The 22,436-nt window shown below is 39.6% G+C and overlaps 1 protein-coding gene across 1 annotated transcript in view; it reads right to left on the bottom strand.

Moving 5' to 3' along the window:
* NLRP9 (NLR family pyrin domain containing 9) overlaps positions 1 to 11,242 on the bottom strand; it is a 28,269-nt gene extending 17,027 nt beyond the window's left edge. The window contains exons 1-3 of the mRNA XM_082368360.1: positions 7,961 to 11,242; positions 3,819 to 5,382; positions 813 to 974 (exon numbers count right to left, since the gene is read on the bottom strand). Coding sequence (XP_082224486.1) covers positions 813 to 974; positions 3,819 to 5,382; positions 7,961 to 8,240 — 2,006 coding nt within the window. The 5' untranslated portion in view covers positions 8,241 to 11,242. The remainder of the gene's footprint in view (positions 1 to 812; positions 975 to 3,818; positions 5,383 to 7,960) is intronic.
* Positions 11,243 to 22,436: the final 11,194 nt, after the last annotated feature.

Raw genomic sequence — 22,436 nt, 5'->3', positions numbered from 1 at the left:
TTGTAAAAAGGTGATGAAAAGATTGTTATGAGGGTTAAAAGACAAAGGAGAAGATGCATATTAAGCAACCATCTCTGTGCCAAAGAAGTGTTCTATACATGTTACCTATTCTCTGTGCTATTCTTCTTATTTTTCTCTTTTATGAACTTAAGGCTCTTTTCCCACCTGTCCTCAGCACCCTCCTCCTGCGTTACCTGGGAAACATCTATTCTCAGTCCATCAGCATCCAAGCAAACATCACCAACTACCAGGACTGTTCCCTCTTAGGTTCCCCAAGCAAGTTTTATTGTACACGTCACTATAGTTAAAACATTTGTGACAGAGAAACCGAAACGGGAGCCACAGTTCAAACACATCCCTACACCAAAACACATGCAGTCTTGTAACCCAAAGGAAAAGCCGATTTCCCTGAAATGCCGATTCTGCTTCTTAAACAAACTGAAGATTTCTCCAGGTCAGCATGAACTTGCAACGCCCCAGCTAACTGGCTGTGCACAAGTGAGCTGATGCCATGGGAAGGAAGGTATAGTTCTAGGGACCACTCACAGCAGAAAAAGAAATGTTCTTTCTCATCCAGGCTTTGTAACCTGAGCTGTAGCTGCTGGGAACTGAGCTTCTTGACCACGTTCAGTTTTAAAGTCTCCCTGTTTGTCCACAGTTTGTGTCTCACTCAGTAAAACATTTGAATCAAGGAAAGCACTCAGCATTTTCTTTTGAAACATTGGACTGTAGCTTGGGTTTTCAAAAGAAGCCAGAGTAGAAAGAATGACACCCTGCTACTGACTTAAAGAATAGGTGAAGATCCGACTTACACGAACTTCTGGAGTTTACAGACAGGCTGAGCCAGCGTCCTGCAGAGAATAGCCAGGGAGGCCTCGTCGAACTGACAGTTGTCCAAATCTAACATCTGGAAGTTCTCGCTGGCAGTAAATGCTGAGCAGAGATCCCGCCAGAGGGAGAGCTTCTCGATGGTACTACAGGAAGACAAACACCGTGATTCTCCAGTGGCTCAATTCAACTAGTTCCTTAAAAAACTAAGAACAGAGCTAGCATGCGATCCAGCAATCCCTCTCCTGGACATATATATCTGGAGAAAACCATGGTTCAAAAGGACACAGGCACCCCAGTGTTCATTGCACAATGTTTACAATAGCCAGGACGTGGAAGCAACCTAGATGTCCATTGACAGATGAACGGATAAAGAAGATGTGGTCCAGGGACTTCCCTGGTGGCCCAGTGGGTAAGAATCTGCACCTCCAATGCAGGGCGCTCAGGTTCGATCCCTGGTCAAGGAACTAGATCCCACATGCATGCCACAACTAAGAGTTTGATGCTGCAACTAAGACTCCACATGCCGCAAGTAAGAAGCCCACAGGCCACAACTAAAGATCCCACATGCCACAACTAAGACCTGGCACAGCCTAAATAAATAAATAAATATTTTTTTTAAAAAAGCTGTTCATATTAAAAAAAAAAAGATGTGGTCCATATATACAATGGAATATTACTCAGCCATAAAAAAGAATGAAATAATACCATTTGCAGCCACATGGATGGACCTAGAGATGATCATACTAAGTGAAGTAAGTCAAAGAAAGACAAATATCATATGATATCACCTATATGCAGAATCTTTAAAAAATGATACAAATGAACTTATTACAAAACAGAAACAGAAAAAAAACAAAGAGAAACAGACTCAACAGACTTAGAAAACAAACTTATGGTCACCAAAGGGGAAAGGTGGGGAGGGGATAAAGTAGGAGTTTGGGACTGACATATACACACTACTATATATAAAATAGATAACCAATAAGGACCTACTGCATAGCACAGGGAATTCTGCTCAATATTCTGTAATAACCTAAATGGGAAAAGAATTTGAAAAAGAATAGATACATGTATATGTATAACTGAATCGCTTTGCTGTACACCTGAAACTAACACCATTGTTAATCAACTATACTCCAATACAAAATAAAATTTTTTTTAAAAGAAGAATGCAGGTAAAAAACCCCCAAAAAGACATTTTCAACACAGGAGAACACCATTCCCAGAGGCCCTCAAAGCTGACAGTCAAGCCTGAACAGGGAGAGGAGCAGTCAGGGGCACTGAGTCAACATGCATGGTGGTCAAAGAAGTGAGCCGTGAGGCCAGGGCGACCAGGATCAAGCTCCATCTGAAACACTTGTGGGTTATGTGACGCTGGGCAAGCGTTCAACCTTATTCTGCCTCTGTTTCCTCCTCTTTGGGGTGACAACACTCAATTGTTATGTGGACAAAGGTTGATATTTGGTGACCCATCAGCAAACAAGGAACTGTGTCCAAAAACATGACCGTCCAGGTAGATGTAAAATAAATAAGTCGCAGGGATGTAAAGACCACAGTTAATAATATCAAATTGCATATTTGAAAGCTTCTAAGAGAGTAGATCTCTCTCTCTTGATGTTCTGCATGACTTTTTTTCAGTTTGTTGAACTACAATCGATTTACAATATGATATTGATGTCAGGTGTACAACATAGTGCTTTGATATTTTTATAGGTTACACACTATACTAAGTTAGGATGAAATATTGACTTATGCCCTGCATTGTAGATTACATCCATGTGACTTCTTTATTTCATAATGGCTAATTCATACCTCTTTGTCCCTTTTACCTATTTTGTCCCTCCCCCTCTCCCTCCTCCTCTCCCCTGTGGGAACTGTTTGTTCTCTGTATCTATACTGTTTCTGTTTTCTTATGTTTGCTCATTTGTTTTGTCTTGAATCGATTCCACATGTAAGTGAAAAGGTACAGCATTTGTCTCTCTCTCTCTGACTTATTTCACTAAGCTTAATACCCTCCAGATCCATCCATGTTGTCAAAAATGACAAGATTTCATTCTTTTTTTATGGCTGAGTAATATTCCATATATCTAACAATATCTATATATATCACATCTTGTTATCCATTCATCTGTTGATGGACACTTAGGTTCCTTCCATAACTTGGCTATTATAAACAAGGCTGCTAGGAACATTGGGGTGTATATAAAAGTCCTCATCACTGGAAAAAAAATTCTGTAACTATGTATGGTGACAGGTGTAACTAGACTTACTATGGTGATCATTCCACAGTATATACAAATATTGAAAATTATGTAGTACACCTGAAACTAATATAATGTTGTATGTTAATTATACTTTTTGTCTCTTTGGCCATGCCATGCAGCATGTGGGATCTTAGTTCGCCAACCAGGGATCAAACCCATGCCCCTGCAGTGGAAGCGCGGAGTCTTAACCACTGGACCGCCAGGGAATTATACTTTAATTAAAAAAAAAAAAAGACCATGAAAGGGGGTATGTATTTGAGAGCTGAAGTGTGAGCTGGTAGCCTGAGTCTGATGAAAGAATACAAGCTAAAATCAGCAAAGAGAAAAGACACATGGGCAAAATCCAGAGGAAACTAGGCATAAGCTTCCGAGCGTCCCTTCCCAGTGGATTCACCAGGATATGCTAAAATGCTATGGGAAGGGGAAAAGAGAAGCATAGTCCTGGCAACAATAAAAACTGCTTACCTTTCAACTTGACATTGGCCCTATGAAGACATTTACCCCTGATTATACAGATGGAAATACTTAAGAAACAGTTCATGGCCACACAGCTAGCAAATGGCAGTACAAGAATTCAAATCAATGTCTTTCTGACTGCAAAAGCCATGTTTTTAAGTACAAAAATCCAATGATTTATGAAATACCCATTGGGGGTTGGAGCAAGCTAAATATAAATATGGTGTGTGTGTAGGTTAGAGGGAGGGAATTAATAGACGGACTCACTTTGAGATGGATCCAGATTCATCTGAAAAGACATTTTCTATACACAGGTGAAATTTCTGCAGACTTTGGCAATGTTTCAGACAGAATGCAGATACTGTCAATTCTTCAATGGTACCAATATAAATGTCAATTTCTTTGAAGAAATTCATCACTTGGATTACAAATCCTTGGTCCTGGGTCTCAAACAAACAATTGAACAATTCCTGGAAACTCACCACGATCTCACTGGGGTCACATTGACTTAAAGTTTCAAGGCTTTGGGTTATTTCCTGCTTTATGTCTGCGGACAGTGGAAAACCAAAAGATGTCTCCAGCATGTTTGTTATTTTTTCAGTTGAAAATGCAAACAGGAATATCCCCATCCAGGACAAGCGGGAATAGGCTTCGCTCATGGCTGCTGTGACAAGCTGGGTCACCTTTCCAATGACTGGGTGAGGATGGTCCTTGGGTCGTTTGAACATATAGAACAGGGCGGCACAAAACTCTTGGATACACGTATGTATGAAGGTCAAGCAGTTGCCGCTCCTTTGAAGAAGTCTCATGTCCACCCACATCAAGGTGTCGGATTCAGACACCCCATTCCTCCTGAGATCCCCAGGGCAAAACAGAAACGTGCGAGCCCACATTCCCTCTGCAGCCAAGGTACACAGGCTTTGTAGTCGGGTTCTGTTCTGCTTAGGTGGACAATTCCCACTTGCTGCTTTGAATACGTTTGTCAAGAAGGACACATACAAACAAGTGATGCTTTCGGAGGCAATCTCCAGGTCTTCTCCTTTCTCTAGCTGCCACTTCAAGCAAGTACAAACCAACCAGCAAACAAACGGACTTTTGCACAAGACAAACAGCGGTCTCTTCTCTCTCACAAAACTGAAGGCTCTGGAGGATTTATTCTTCTCACGGAAGTAATGGGAGAAATACAGCTTCCTTTGGCGTTCAGAGAATCCCGGGAGAAATATGCATTTTGTCTGACACAACAAGAAATAATTTTTTTTCATACCCATCTTTCCTAGGGCGATAAGCAGAGAGGATTCTGGGAGCATCTGTTTGTGCAGCAAACTGCTCAGGACAATCTGCGTTGGCCGTTGCTGTTCCCAGTCACTGCACAGGTCAGCGTCAAGTGTCAAGTTAAATTTCAGTTCCTCCAAGCCATCCAGGATGAACAGGATTCTCTCTGGCTGGGAAAAAATGTCTCTGATGGGCTCTGAAGACTCAGGCCAGTCCCTGGAGATGAGCTCCACTAGGCTCGTGTCTGTGATACTGTTCATTTCACTGCCTTTGAGGAAGAAGACAAATGAGAACCTGTCCCTCCACAGGTTTCCCTCTGCCCATTCCAGCATCGCTTTTCTCAAAAGGGTTGTTTTTCCAACTCCTTCAGGACCTTGCAAGATCACAGTGGGTGAGGGATTTCCAGGCTTGTCCGCAGGAAGGTAGACAGCATTCAGTTGTTCATATTCATTCTTTGTGGTTTCTTTGTAGAAATCCTCAGGAACTTGAAGGCAGGTCTCCTTTTCCCATATGACTCGGAATTTTTTCTTCATGTGGTTTCTATATGGGTTTAGCTTATCTGAGTTAACAGGGACAGAATACAAGACGATTAAAAAATACACTCCAGGACTTCCCTGGTGGCGCAGTGGTTAAGAATCCGCCTGCCAATGCAGGGGACATGGGTTCGAGCCCTAGTCTGGGAAGATCCCACATACCGCGCAGCAACTAAGCCCGTGTGCCACAACTACTGAACCTGCGTGCCACAACTACTGAAGCCCACGTGCCTAGAGCCCGTGCTCCACAACAAGAGAAGCCACCGCAATGAGAAGCCCGTGCACCGCAATGAAGAGTAGCCCTCGCTCGCCGCAACTAGAGAAAAGCCTGCGCGCAGCAATGAAGACCCAACGCAGCTAAAAATAAAATAAATTAAAATAAACTTAAAAAATAAAATAAAATAAACATATGCATGTATGCACATGCTCAGCCATGAAAACAAACAGTAACTCAAAGCCCTTATTAAAAAAAAAAAAAAACACTCCATCTTTGGGACTCAGAATGACCCCTACAGATTTACTCAGACACACGTGCAAAGACTGATGTATATGCCCACGTGGGACCAGGCTCATGAACTCAGTTTTGTTGAGACCAAAATCTATCTGAATTCATGTCCGTGGAAACACCTGATAAGATTGGAAGCCCATCTCAGAGCTACAGGCTACACAAAGTGTGAATACTTGGGGATTACATTTCAAACTAGAAGAGGGGTGCTAGCTCCCCAGTCAAGAATTCATAAGCACTACTATTTATTTACTGAGGGCCAGCCAGGAATCGGGGCTGAGAAAGTTGTCACTGGTACTTCATCTTCCATCTCTTCAACAACCCATTAAGATTCATTCTATGCCCATTTTACAGAAAAGTGTTGAGAGTTTATGTTACTTGGCTAATTTGGTTAATGAACAGATATTAGGGTCAGGTATTTGTCTCAGTTGTCTGACTTGAAATCATAAGGTCTAGACTATTTCTGTTAAGACCATGCTGATTGCAAGTTAATTTCAGAAATGCACCCTAGAACCGTCATTCTTTCAACCTGCCCTTATTATGTACCTTCCATGTTCAAGGCTACGCACTAGGGGAGATAAACAAATTACAAATATAGACAAGGACCATACCCTGCATTGAAGAAATATGAACTACGGTAGGTGAGGCCTTTCTGCATGTCTTCTGAGCAAAGGGCATTGCTAGTTTTGTTTAAGTATGTGTGACTAGGAAAAGAGCCTTGGAAATTAGGGAGCCTTTCTCTCTCTGGGACAGAGGAAGATTTGTTTATAAAAATGGGTGAATTCAGGGAGGGGGAGGGATAAATTAGGAGTTTGGGGTTAACATATGCACACTGCTATATATAAAATAAATAACCAGCAAGGACCTACTGTATAGTACTGGAAACTATACTCAATATTTTGTAGTAACCTATAAGGGAAAAGAATATGAAAAAGAATATATATATGTGTATGTATATACATCTATATCTATCTATCTATCTATATATGTAAATATGAATGACTGAATCACTTTGCTGTACACCTGAAACTAACACAACATTATAAATCAACTATACTTCAATTTTAAAAAATCATAATAAAGCCATGAAAACAGATGAGAGAGAGAATCTTGAGAGCAGAAATATAAAATATATAGAAATGCCAGGAGAGCTTCTATGGTCATGAACTCCAGTTTGAGGTGAAACACTCAAAAATAACTAAGAACATATATAAAGAGAAAAAATATTTAATGAATGATTTGTCTCATATTTTGTCACTTTTTATTTGCCAGGATTTACAACTCAGCTGATCTTATTTTCTGAGGGGAGACAAAACGGTGTATCCACCCAGAGCATGATGTCAAGCAATCAATGTGCCAAAAATAACTGGTTTGGGTCAGCTCTGTCCCTTTTGGAAAAGTCATCTAACATGAGGAGACACCGTTTGATCTGCATTTTTTTCACTTGTAAACCTCAGAGTCGTGGTAAGAATGAAAAGACATTATGCATAAAAAGTTCTTCCTATAGCACCAGGGGCATATGTTCTCTATAATTATTTCCTCATCTTAGGACTCTGCCCAGTCTCTTGTGCCGGTCTGGTCAAAAGAATGTGACCTACATGGGGAAGGAATCTAAAAAAAGAGGGGATATGTGTATATATTACTGTTTCACTTTGCTGTGCAGCAGAAACTAACACAACATTGTAAATCAACTATACTCCAATAAAAAAAATGTATGAATAAATTTTTTAAAAAAGGATGGGCAACAACCATAATGGAATTCTATCTCAGCAGTCCTGGTTGTGCAGACACTAAGTCCCAGGTCATCTCCTGGAATAGCATTGACTCAGCTTGGAACAGAAAAATGGGGAGCAGACACTTAGATGAACGATTTGTCTCGGGACACGACTCATCCACAGTCCATCACTGGCCCATGAATGACCAGAGTTGGCTTGCAATTCTTCTACTATTTCCAAGCGTCCTACTGACCTATACACATTCTCAACTGATGGAGGCATGGCCACTAACACAATAACAATGTGACCTTCATTATTAGAAGCTCCCAGGAAACCAACCTTCCCCCAAGGGTCCCTGCTCTGCATCCCTTTCATGACACTTACGTCTGATCTCGTCCCGAGCCTTCGTCCAGAGATCTCCCCGGTTGATCAGTAGAAAGAGACTCAGGGTCACATCCCATGCCAGTTTTCCTGGGTAATGCTTGCTCAACAGCTTTGATAGATTTTCTCGTGAAGCTTTCTTTAGCTCGGTCCACGGGATTGGCTTGAGTTCGAATTTCAGAGGTTCTTGCTTGAGCAACTCCTTAAATTTCCAGAACTCTTCCTTTTTGAGCTCCTCCAGGTACCACAACAAACCAAAGTCAGAAAAAAAAGATTCAGCCATCTCGTCACAGGATTGTGGAGCTTGGACTTCTCCAGTGGAGTGCAGGGGGGGTGGGGAGGATCCTCAAAAACAAGGACTAAGTGATACCTGGGGAAGAATGATGTCATTATGGAGTTAAATCTCAGCAGGGTAAAGGGGCTTAAAATGATGGATATCATGCATTTCTTGTTTAAAACCTATCTTCCCAGCTTCACTTGGGGAAGGTACCCCATCCTTTCTCAACATTCCAAAATCATGTATGTGAATTCAGTGCTAGCAACTAAAAATGTGGTTTATACTAAATCAAACGTCAGGGAGCATTCTAACTACCTAAAATCATAATAAAACTTTGAGGTTTGTCAGTGTGGCCAGGCAAGGAAAAATTAGGGTATTTCTAACTTTGTGTCCCTACTGTGTATTGCGGGCACTTCTGAGAAGAATTGACTATTGACCTTGTGTTCTCATGGGACAGTCTATCTAAAGTTCAAAAGCCCATGTTATACTGAACATTCCTTGAAGGAAAACAGTTTCTGGTCTAGCTTGACTAACTTTTGAAGACTTTTAAAAAAAAAGAAATCAAAAGCCTAAAGATATGTCTTTGGTACATGAAAGTTTTGATGAATCCCTGAAAGATAGAAAGCAGAGAGCTGTGCCTGGAAAAATAAATTCAAAATTTCAAAATGAGGGCAGGAAAAGACAAATCCAAGGGCACACCAGCTTACATTCTGCAGTCCTAGACAGAAAGAAGGAACTCTGAACAGCCATCTCAACGATGGATCACGGAAGTACGTTTCAAAGAGCATGGCCCACTCAGCACTCAGTGCAAAGAGAAGCGATGAAAAATGTTAATAGTTCCAGAAATTCCAACATCCATCTCATTGACGTTCCACACAAACAAAAACAAAAAAACCCAGAGGTAAGAGAGGGAAGGAAATAATTCATGGAAGAAAGCTTTCCAGATTTGAAGAAAAGACTTGCATCTTCAGAATAAAAGACCTTACCTAGTGTTAAGGAAAATGAAAGATAAAAGATCACATGATATTTAACTTTCATAATTTCAAAAATAAGGAAAGTCTAGAGTCCAGAGGAGTACTGTCCAATATAATGTGAGCCATGTTTGTAATTTTAAGTTTTTGAGTAACCACATTAAAGAATTTAAGCAAACAGGGGAAATTCATTTTAATATTATATTATTTAACTTAGTCTATCTAAAACACCAATTCAACATGTAAACAATATTTTTTTAAAAAATCAATGAAATATTTTACTTTCTTTAATATTGTCTTCAAAATCCACTGTGTATTTTACGCTTACAGAATATTTTATTTCAGAAGCTAAATTGTCATTGGAAATACTTGACCTCTATTTAGATTTTATAAAATACGCATTGGGAAAAGTAAACTCTCATACTCGTTACTTAATACATACATAAACCTTCTAAAAACTGAATTGAGTATCAGTTTTAAAGTCAAAATTTGCATTAATGAAAATTAAAAATTCAGTTCCTCAGTCTCACTGGACACATTGCGGTACTCAGTTACCACATGTGACTAGTGGCTACTATTTTAGACAGCGTAGGTCTAGACTCCTAGAAATGTAAGCAGTTTACCAACAAGAAGGGGTGATATTCAAATTATGTAATGATTTAATATTGATTAATCACTCACGTTCCCAAAAATGCACTGAATATCGTTTTTTGTCTACAAGAGGATAAGAATCCATTTGTGAGAATCCTTTCTGACAACCTTGAATATAAGTTAGCAGTACAAAGAAAGAATCTGCAAACAATTTAGAGTGGAGAGTTGCTGACCTCGACATCTCTGCTGGGTGATATCTTCCATTCAAACGCAAGAGAAAAGTAAACCATTTCAGACATGAAGATATTCACAGTTTATCATGCAAAAATCTTCTCTGACTCAGCAGAGGATATATTCAGAGAAAACAAAAAATTAATCAAAAAGGCGGTAACACACTAGGGACATATCTGCTAAGATCAGTTTTCACAATATGTATATATATAATTATTAGGTTGTATACCTAAAACTAATACAATGTTATATTGTCAATTATATCTCAGTAAACATGTTTTTAATTCACTAAGGTATCAGGACATGAAATTAAATACAGAAATTATTAGTCTTCATACAGACAAACAATACCCACTTAGAGGATTTAATGTTAGAGGAAAAACCCTTTATAATATCAACAAAGAAAATAAAATGCCTATGAGTAAATTCAACAGGAAATGTACAAATCCATATGAGAAAAACTTTAAAACACTCATAACAATGAGGAAAACTGAAAAACTGCGAAGTAGAAAGGGGTTACCCTGCCACCTATTAAAACACACCCTTAATGTATCTATAGTTAAAGCATAGTGGTCCTCACAAATGAATAGACAGACCAGTGGAAAAGAATACAAAGAAATAAACCAAGTCACATATGGACATTAGTAATTGATCAAGCGGGTATTTCAAACCACGAATGCAAAGATGGACTTTTTGATAAATAGTTCAGGAACTTTTTAGCCAGTTAGAAAGACCTAAACTTAAATGTAAACCTCATCTACTATGCAAGAATACAGCACAAAAGGATCCAGGATCTAAATGTAGAAACTGAAAAATTGCAGGTATTAAGAAAATCACGTGTGAATTCTCTTGTAACCAGATGTAGGAAGAATTTCCTAATTATGACTTAAAATTCAGATACAATAAAATGATTTAAAAAAATTTTTTTATATATAAATTTATTTATTTTATTTTATTTATTTTTGGCTATGTTGGGTCTTCGTTGCTGCATGCGGGCTTTCTCTAGTTGCAGCGAGCGGGGGCTACACTTCATTGCGGTGCGCGGGCTTCTCATTGCCGTGGCTTCTCTTGTGGAGCACGGGCTCTAGGCGCGCGGGCTTCAGTAGTTGAGGCACACGGGCTCAGTAGTTGTGGTGCAGGGGCTCTAGAGCACAGGCTCAGTAGTTGTGGTGCACAGGCTTAGCTGCTCTGTGGCATGTGGGATCTTCCCGGACCAGGGCTGCTGCATTGGCAGGCGGATTCTTAACCACTGCGCCACCAGGGAAGTCCCAAATGATTTTTTAAAAGAAGATTCATATGGAATACAACAAATAGTGGAGAACAAAGGAACAAAAATAATAGAGTAGCTTCTGTTTAACTTTGTAAGCTGTAAAACACCATAAATAAAAAGTGTATAAAACAAACTTATAGTTTATTAAACTTAAAGCAAATCCAATGTAACCACAGCCAGGTCAAGAAGGAAATCATGTCCCGTGTTCTCCTTGCCAATTATCTATACCCTCCTCCTGAAAGATTACAACTATTCTCACATTAATTTGTAAGTTTTGCTCTATGATTTTAAAACTTAGATATGCATTTTTAACAATATAGCTTGATGGCATATGCTTATTCTCGGTAAATGGAATGATGAAGTATTTTCTATCTGGCCTCTTTTGGTTGGCATTATATTTGTAACATTCATCTATGTTGTTACATGTAGCTATAAGTGGTTCATTTATATTGGTGTATAGTATTACACTGATGATATTCCCACAGTTTAATAATGCTACAATTGGAATTCCCTGGCAGTCCAGTGGTTAGGACTCCATACTTCCACTGCGGGGGGGCATGGGTTCGATCCTTGGTCAGGGAACTGTTTTATAACCTAAGTGATGCTTCTATGAACAAACTTTCACATGCACCCTAGTGACAATAAGTACACATTTCTCTAGGTTTTATCATTTTGAACTAGCTTTCACGTGTAGCTTTGTGTAATCAAGCGTGTATGTCTTTAGTTTTGTAATTACAGGTCATAACATATGTATCATCATGTTTACTGCATAATGTTCAATGGATGAATGGATAAACGACATGTAGTATGGACATGCAATGGAATATTATTCACCCATAAAAGGAATGAAATTCTGACACACGCTACAAGAAGAATGAGCTTTGAAAATATTATGCTACGTGAAAGAAGACACAAAAGGACAAACATTGTATGAGTCCACTTATATGAGATACCTAAAATAGTCAAATTCATAGAGAGAGAAAGTAGAATAGAGAATAGAGATGCTGGGGCAGGGAGGGCAGGAGTTGTTTAGTGGGTATACAGTTTCATTTGGGGGATGAAAAAGTTCTGGAGATGGATAGTGGTGATGGTTGCATAACAGTGTGAATACTCAATGCCATGAGACTGGCATGCAAGCAACCTAAGTGTTCATCGACAGAGGAATGGATAAAGAAGATGTGGTACTTACATACAATGGAATATTACTCAGCCATAAAAAGTAATGAAATTGGGTTATTTGTAGAGATGTGGATGGACCTAGAGACTGTCCTATAGAGTGAAGTCAGAAAGAGAAAAACAAATATTGTATATTAACGCATATATGTGGAATCTAGAAAAATGGTACAGATGAACCGGTTTGCAAGGCAGAAATAGAGACACGGATGTAGAGAACAAACCTAGAGAACAAGGGGGGAAAGTGGGGCGGGGGGGTGAATTGGGAGATTGGGATTGACATATATACACTAATATGTATAAAATATATAACTAATAAGAACCTGCTGTATAAAAAACAAATAAATAAAATTAAATTCAAAAAAACCCAAGAGGAATGAAATAATGCCATTTGCAGCAACATGGATGGACCCAGAGATTATCATGCTAAGTGAAGTAAGACAAAAAGAGAAAGACAAATATATGATATCACTCATAGGTAGAATCTAATTTTTTTAATGATATAAATAAACTTATTTACAAAACAGAAACAGACTCACAGATTTCAAAAACAAACTTATGGCTACCAAAGGGGGAACCTGGTGCGGGCGGGGTGGGGGGGGTATATTAGGAGCTTGGGATTAAGATACACACACAACTATGTATAAATAGATAACCAACAAGGACCTACTATATAACACAGGGAACTCTACTCAATATTCTGTAATAACCTATATGAGAAAAGAATCTGAAAAAGGGGCTCCCCTGGTGGCACAGTGGTTAAGAATCCGCCTGCCAATGCAGGGGACACGGGTTCGAGCCCTGGTCCAGGAAGATCCCACATGCCGCAGAGCAACGAAGTCTGTGCGCCACAACTACTGAGCCTGTGCTCTAGAGCCCACGAGCCACAACCACTGAGCCCACGTGTCACAACTACTGAAGCTCGCGCGCCTAGAGCCCGTGCTCTGCAACAAGAGAAGCCACCACAATGAGAAGCCCGTGCACCGCAACGAAGAGTAGCCCCCGCTCACCGCAACTAGAGAAAGCCTGCACGCAGCAACGAAGACCCAACGCAGCCAAAAATAAAATAAATAAAATAAATAAATTTTTAAAAATGAATCTGAAAAAGAATAAACATATGTATATGTATAACTGAAAAAAAGTTGCACTTTTTATTTAAAAAAACGACCAGGCAAATTATATAAAACAATAGAAAACAGTCCTCTATTCTTGCCAGTAAATCTGATCATTAAAATAAACTACTTTCAAATGTGTAAAAAAAATGGTTAAAAGAGTAAATTCTGGAATTCCCTGGCGGTCCAGTGGTTAGGACTCCGTGCTTCCACTGCAGGGGGCACGGGTTCGATCCCTGGTCAGGGAACCAACATCCTGCATGCGGCACGGTGTGGCCAAAAAAAAAAAAAAAAGTAAATTTTGTTTTATGGATATTTTACAATTAAAGAAAACCCCTCGTGTGTTCTAAACATTTTCTCTAAACATTCTTTCCTCATTCCCTCTCTAGCTGAAAGCTTCTCCTGAAGATAGTGATCCCTGAAGCCCTTTCAAATGTTGGCCACTTAATCATCCTTTCCCTCCTGCTACAGGATCCAGCTGTGGGGTTGGTATCCTCACCAACACTCCCTAACACCTCACTGACTTTCATCAGGCAGACTTGAGGCTCCGTCACCCATTATGTTTTCATGTTGCAGGTACCCATGGTCTGTGGCACAGCCTGCCTTATTCCTCACAAATTGTATCACCTGGCTCACTCCCACTCTAATACGACTTCTATGGTCATACAGAACAAACATTAGGGACAAAGTATTTACATACAATTTAGCATAAAATTAGGACATCCTAGAAACTTCTGGATGGTAATCGATTTGCTCAAAGCCAGTCGATCAAGTTACCATAACAATAGGTCCCAAACTGAACTCTTCCATTTGCCTGTTGTTTGCCTTCTCCCTTTCAGAGTTTCCCATCGCCAAAACTTCTGTTTTTCGTTTGTCTCCCCAGGTTACATGAATCTCACAATCAGAACCGATAGACCAGCCAAGTCAGAAACAGCTCTTCGACTTTTGGTTTTTTCATTATTTCTCTTTAGTTCTCCAATATCCAAGGTCCTCGAATTTTCTATATCTCTGATTCAAATTTTTTTTTTTGAGGTGGATCATTTTTAAAGTCTTTATTGAATTTGTTACAATATTGCTTCTGTTTTATGTTTTGGTTTTTTGGCTGCAAGGCATGTGGGATCTTAGCTCCCAGACCAGGGATTGAACCCTCAACCCCTGCATTGGAAGGCAAAGTCTTAACCACTGGACCATGAGGGAAGTCCCCTCCGATGCAATTTTAGAAAAATAGGGAGCCCCAGTTCAGCCTGGAAGTGTCCCGTTCTCTTAAAAGTTGAGAAACATGGAGATTTAATGAGGGAAAGTGCTGGATACACAATCTCTCTGTGAATTTAAATGCTTTTCACTGTAGTACATCCTTGCCAAAACAAAGGGGAAGACTTGACCATTTCTGGTACCCCTCTCTCTTGTTCTTTAAGCACCCCAGACCTGTAGTAAGCTCTGAGAGGGGGAAATGAAGAAAAAGAAAGATCAGTGATAAGACTTCCTCACCCAGTCTGGTCCCTGGTCCTCCTGGCTGGTCCCCATCAAAGAACAGCTGTAGAAACTGAGACTTAAAGGCTGTGCCTGCCCCTTGATTGGCCATAGAATCTCTCCCTTCCCATTGGCTGGCGTGACTCTTGATTGACTAGTCTCAGAAGGTCATGTGAAACTGTTTGGGCTTGTTTTTCCACCTCAGGTGTGAATGATCTTCCTTCATGCATCAGTGAATAATTCCTTCAGGAGTTGCTGACTCCTGGATAGTCCCACAATGCTATTCATAGCTCTCTCTCTATCATATCATCACTGGGCTTCTATGAACAATGTTCTCCCACTACCACTGAGGGATAATTTGGAGACTGGTAACGGGAACCTTCGGCTTGTCATCTGAATATCTGACTTCTCCGATACTGTCCGCTTCCCAAGGGAGACTATCTTATGCATCTTCTCACCTTTCATAGCAGCACCTAAAATGAAGCATTCATACATCAGGAAATCAATGAATATTCCCGAATAACTAGCTCTGGATGGAAAGGGCAGAAGTTAGAATTTGAAAATGCCTTTTTTTTATTGTGATAAGAACACTTAACATGAGACCTATACTCTTACATGTTTGTGTTCAATACAGTAGTATTAACTATAGTCACGATTGCACAGCAGAACTCTAGAACTTAACCATCTTCCATAATCAAACGTTTATACCCATTGAACAGTAACCCCCGTCTTCCCCCTCCCTCCAGCCCTTGGAAACCACCATTCTATTCTGGTTCTATGAGTTTGGCTATTTTAGATACTTCATATGAGTGGAATCATGCACTGTTTGTCCTTCTGTGGCTGGTTTATTTCACTGAGGATACTATCTTCCAGGTCCATCCGTGCTGTTGCATATGGCAGGATTTTCTTCAAAGGCTGAGTAATGTTCCACGGCAGGTGTCTCTTAATACCCCATTACTGTCATCATTGAAACTTGTGTGAACTCTGCTCCACCATCACTCTAATCACCATCACCCACCATTGACTCTCCTAATTGTCTCCACCACCCCAAACATTCACTGGATGCTAATGATGTAAGAGCCCTCCAGGCAAGGGCGTTTCATACAAGATCTGATTGTCTTCAGCCTTCTGAAGTAGGTGGTATTATCACCCCCCTTTTCAAAGATACTCGAGGCCATAGGGTGGAGGCCAGAGTTGAGAACATCCCTACTTAGCCCAAATTTTAACCTTTCTGCTGAGCTGCCTCTTAGGCAGCAACAATCGCAGTGGGGTTTGGCGAGGGCTAGGTTGGATCAGTGGGCAGGTGTAGCTTAGTGTTGCTTAATGAGACTGAACTAAGACACTAATTGGTTCTTTTCTCTCCAAGGTCTTAATTATTGGTTAACCCAGACACCCTCCACCAAAATTCTGACCTGACATCTTCATGCTGATTGTCTAAACCATCCTTGGCTGGACCACAGCTCACACATTAGAGAACTGTGTCTTGATTTCCTTTTGGGGGGATTTTCTGATAGCTGCCTCAGGATCTGAAGGTTCAAATTTGTTAAGTACTTGAGTTTCAACACTCATTCATCCAGGCTCTCTGTGTGGCCATGGGCAACTATCTTAACTTCTCTGTTATTTCCCTCCTCTGTAAAATGGAGATGGTGATGAAGATGGTGATGGTAGTGAAGATGATTGTTGACAATGATTGTTGAGGATCTAAAAAAATATATACAATCAGCTTCAACAATAGTCATGATTACACTGTTCAGTAGACATTCAATGAATACCAACTTTTCACATGAAACTCACAATGATCTCTTTTTTACATTTCTAATTGAAATATAATGTGCAAGTTTCAGGTGTACAGTGTGTTGATTTGATACATTTATATATCACACAGTATGTTTATCGCTGTAACATTAGCTAACATCTCTATCACACCACATATGTATCTTTTTATGTACAGTGGGAAGAATTAAGATCTACTCTTTAGAAAATTTGAAATTTATAATACAGTATTGTTGAATATAATCTATGCTGTGCATTAGCTCTCCAGGACTGATTTATCTACTCCTTCCCAGTTTATACCCCTAAAAAACATATCTCCAGTTTCCTACCTATCAGCCTCTAGTAACCACCATTTTACTCTGTTTTTATGAGTTTGGTTTTTTTATACTCCACAGATAAATGATATTATACTGTACTTGTCTTGATTCATCTGATTCATTTCACTTAGCTGAATGTTCTCCAGGTTTGCCTATTTTGTCCCAAATGGCAGGATTCCCTTCATTCTCATGGCTGAATAATATTCCATTGTGTATTCCACAACTTCTGTATCCATTTGTCTGTTGATGGGCACTTAGGTTGTTTCCATACTTTGACTATCGTTAATAATGCTGCAATAAACATGGGAGTGCAGATAGCCCTTCAAGCTCCTGGTTTCGTTTCCTTTAGATATATAACCAGATGCAGAAATTGCTGCATCATATGGTGGTTCTATTTTTAATTTTGTGAAGAAACGCCATATTGTTTTCCATAGTGGCTGCACTAATTTACATTCACACCAACAGTGTATAAGGGTTCCATTTTCTTCACATCCCCACCAACACTTATTATCTTTTTCTTCTTGATTATAACCATTCTAAGAAGCGTGAAGTAATATTTATGTACCTGTTGGACAATTGGTAGTCTTCTTAGTAAAAAGGTCTATTCTGTTTCTCCTCCCATTTTTATATTGGATTGTTTGTTGTTGTTTTTATGGAGTTGTATGAGTTCTTTGTATATTTTGGCTATTAGCCCATTATCAGATACATGATTAGCAATTATTTTCTCCCATTCATTAGGATGCCTTTTAATTTTGTTGTTGATTTCCTTCACTTTGCAGAAGCTTTTTAGTTTGACGTGGTCCCACCTGTTGAGTTTTGCTTTTGTTGCTTTTGCTTTTGGTGTCAGGTCTTGGCAATGATTTTTGAATCTGTGTCAAGGAGATTACCACCTATGTTTTCTTCTAGGAGTTTTAGTTTCAAGTCTTACAATCAAGTCTTTAATCCATTTTAAATTAGTTTTTGTGTGTTGTGTAATAGAGGTGGAGTCTCATTCTTTTGCATGTGGCCATCCAGTTTATCCAGCACAATTTATTGAAGGTACTGTCCTTTTCCTGTTATATATTCTTGGCTCATGTACCATACATTTATTGACATATTTGTGTGGGTTTATTTCTGGGCTGTCTCTTCTATTCCACTGATCTATGTTTCTGTCTTTTTGCTGACATTATACTGTTTTAATTACTATAGCTTTCTAAGATAGTTTGAAATCAGGGAGGGCAATGCCTCCAGCTAACTCTTATTTCTCAAGATTGCTTGGCTATTTGGGGTCTTTTCTGGTTTCTTACAAATTTTAGGTTTATTTGTTCTACTTCTGTGAAAAATGCCATTGGACTTTTGATAGGGATTGCTCTGAAAGTTATTTTTTAGATTATTGATTTGAATTAATTTCAAATACTAATACTTTTATCACTTACCCAGTTACCCCAACCGTTAACACTTTACTGCATGTGATCTATCAACCAATTTCTCTATATTTTATCTCATTATCACTAGATTTTTTTCTGAACCACGTGAGAGCAATTGCCTGACGAACTTCACACTATCCCTAAATTCTCTAGTGTGATCTTCTCTGCAACAAAGACACTCTCCTATATAACAAACACGCTGCTCTTTGATTTAGTAAACTAATGTAGATATAACACAACTGCTATGTCCTTGTTCAAGTGACCATAATATGTTCCTCCAAGTTAAAAAATTATCCATTTGTTTATCATTGTCATTAAAGCATACAAGTGTACACTGAGCTACCTGAGATCTTGTGTTCCTAATATTAACTCAACCAAACAATCAGTTGGATCCTTTCACCATGTTTCTTTCATGAGTTCAGTAACAGGTAAGATAATTATTAGAAGAAAATTAAACAAAAATATTAGAAGTCACTTGCAAGTTTAGGAACGAGATCTAGGTTATGAAAGTTAACCAATGTCTAAAAGAAGAGGTCAATTCCAATATTTAGTACTCATCAATTAACACATTAAAAATTAGTTTTTGGATTATTAAAATTCTGATTTATGGTCTCTAAGAGGATATATATTTTTCTTTTTTTAATTTGTATTTTATATTGGACTATAGTTGATTTTTTAATGTGTGTTAGTTTCAGGTGTACAACAGTGTGATTCAGTTATACATATACATGTATCTATTCTTTTTCAAATTCTTTTCCCTTTTAGAATATTGAGCAGAGTTCCCTGTGCTATACAGTAGGTCCTTGTTGGTTATCTATTGATATTTTAAGAGGATCCATATTTTTCTATTCTAATGTTTTAAAATGTGTGAACACAAAACAAATCTCACTAGCCACAAGGACCCATAATTGACTCCTATGTGCATTTTTGTTTTTTTTTGTTTATTTGTTTTAAATTTTTTTAAGATTTTTGAGGTGGACCATTTTTAAAGTCTTTATTGAATGTGTTACAATACTGCTTCTGTTTTATGTTTTGGTTTTTTGGCCAACAGGCATGTGAGATCTTAGGTCCCCAACCAGGGATTGAACCCACACCCCCTGCATTAGAAGGCGAAGTCTTAACCACTGGACCACCAGGGAAGTCCCTATATTCATTTTTGGAGGACAAAAGTTATTTTTGGTCTCCAGGAGATTTTAGAGAAATTGGAGTACCTCAATTCCTCAGGGAAGAGACATTTAGGGACAGTTCATCACCATTAGTTGATTTGAAGAAACAAAGAACAGGCACAGTGGCTTAGAACTCAAAATGCGGGTAAATGTGAAGATATGGAATCCAGTGATAATGTCAATAAAAGGAAGGTTTCCAATGTCCAAGTCAGAAAAATCCCAGAAATCTGCAGTATTCAAGAGCCCCCAGGTGACTCTATTTCTGTGAATGTGGACAAGGAATATTTCCCAGAGCTCAAGCCCCCCAGGTAAAGGGTGGTAAAGGTGCACGGGGTTGTGTGTAGATTTTATTTAATTAATTTTTATTGGAGTATGGTTGATTTACAATGTTGTGTTAGTTTCTGCTATACAACAAAGTGAGTCAGTTATACATATACATAAATCCACTCTTTCTTAGATTCTTTTCCCATATAGGTCATTACAGAGTATTGAGTAGAGTTGCCTGTGCTATACAGTAGGTCCTTATTAGTTATCTGTTTTATATATAGTAGTGTGTATATGTCAATCCCAATCTCCCAATTTATCTCTCCCCCTACCTTTCCCCTTTGGTAACCATAAGTTTGATTGCTACATCTGTGAGTCTATTTCTGTTTTGTAAATAAGTTCGTTTGTACCATTTTTTAAGATATATAAGCGATAAGCATATAAACGCATGTAAGCGATATCATATGATACTTGTCTTTCAATGTCTGACTTACTTCACTTTATATTATAATCTCTAGGTCCATCCATGTTGCTGCAAATGGCATTACTTTGTTCTTTTTTATGGCTGAGTAGTATTCCATTGTATATATGTACCACATCTTCTTTATCCATTCATCTGTTGATGGACATTTAGGTTGCTTCAATGTCCTGGCTATTGTTAAGTAGTGCGGCCGTGAACGAAGGCCAGTGTGTGTAGATTTAAGTCCTGTGGAGACTCTGAGCCTGAGGGCTACAGCATGTACTTCCCTCCCTGACCTGAACTCAGGGAAATAATGCCTGATGCAGACCCCAACCGTCAGAGCTCAGCTACATGTCTAACGTGCTGAAGTCTGGATGTCAGACCAGACCTCCCAAGCTCACTGGAGGGTGACCAGTGCTTGCTCCGTATGCCTCTCTTCCTGGGAGCTCTTCTGACGGGCCATGTAATCAGCGGTGGATGCCTCGGGCGTGAATGGGGTGCGATGAGTGTGCTTCGGAGGGCATTCTAGTCTGCAACTTCATTGTGAGAGAAAACGAGTCCCTTGTTTTCCAAGTGAGTTCACTTTTTGAGAGAGCAAGGTCCCATAATGAAGTAATTTGTTAATTCAGCAAGTGCCGTCTGAGGCCGACTCAACGCCAGGCACAGTGCGCGCACTTAGGGACCCTGCCCTGAATATCTGCCCTGAGAGCCGTAGGCTGCCTTGGGTTTACGGGACACGGCTGGAGGAATGACTGCCTTTTCATTTTCTGTATTCATTACGGCTTCACAGGCTGCATAAATGGTGAGTTCTCCCCCCGCTGACTTGTTGAACCTCTCAGGTTCCGCCAAGCTTTTACCACAGGTGGGTCTGTTACTGAGTCCAAGCTCGCTCGGCTCGCCGCACGACAGGCCAATAAATAGGAGACGAGGTGTTGAGGCGGGGAATACGACTTTATTTAGAAAGCTGGCAGACCAAGAAGATGGCAGACTAGTGTCTCAAAATAACCATCTTATAGGGGTTTGGGTGCCAGTTTCTCTTATAGCACAGAGACGGGGAGGAGATGAAGAAGTGAAGTGAAAAGGCCATAAGGTTTGCAAATATCTCCTGGAATGGCCAGCCTGGGGAGGGGATGTGTTAATTTCTTCTTTCTTGCAGCCATCCATAGGTGAAACAGGGTCCTGCTGTTTCCCTGAACAAAGGCACTTCGGTTTAACCTTCAGGCACAGGGCAGGTTTCCCCGAGGCAGGCCATTATTTATAGACAGTATCCTTTCAGTGAATAAAAAGCAGCAGAAAGCAAAGGTTAAAGTAAAAGAAACAGATCCGATATGTAGTCAGGTTTGGCTCTTCCCTATTACAGGTCTAGCTGGGGCAGATGAAGAACTTCTGAGTCTAGACCTGCAATGTCCAACAGAAATAGAACATGACCCCCAGATATAATTATAAATCTTCCTGCAGTCACAGTAAAGAAAATGAAGGAAAAAAAACCTCTAGCTTATTTTAATATCCTAAATCTTGTCATTTCAAGCTGTAATCGACTCTGAATAGTTCTTGACAAGAGAGTTTACATCCTCTCTGTCTTACTACATTTTTGAAATCCAGTATGTATGTTATACCCACAGCATCTCTCAGTTCAGACGAGCCCATTTCAGGAGCTCAATAGCCACAAGGGACTGGAGGCTTCCACAATGGACAGCCCACATCTACACCCTTTCACCAGCTCAGCTAAAAGTCTCATGATGAATCATGTCCTTCATAGAACCAGCATTTCAAATATCAGAACCAAGGACATGAGTATTTCTGTTTGGACCTTTGTTACCTAGTGCTAGGGATGGCACATAGTAGGTCCACAGTCTCTCTCTGTGTTTAAATGTGTGGGGACAGATCTACATGATTAATAATCATTCAACACATTGAAATCATTATCATGCACATTTTTCCCAAGCGGGGGCCGTGGTTGCACAATTTAAATAAGTAGTAGCTGACCTATCTGCCTGG

This window comes from Balaenoptera borealis (assembly GCF_965194805.1).
Source record: "Balaenoptera borealis genome assembly, chromosome: 19".
Lineage (NCBI taxonomy): Eukaryota > Metazoa > Chordata > Mammalia > Artiodactyla > Balaenopteridae > Balaenoptera > Balaenoptera borealis.
The sequence above is the reverse complement of the archived record's forward strand: the minus strand, read 5'-3'. Positions and strand labels throughout refer to the sequence as shown.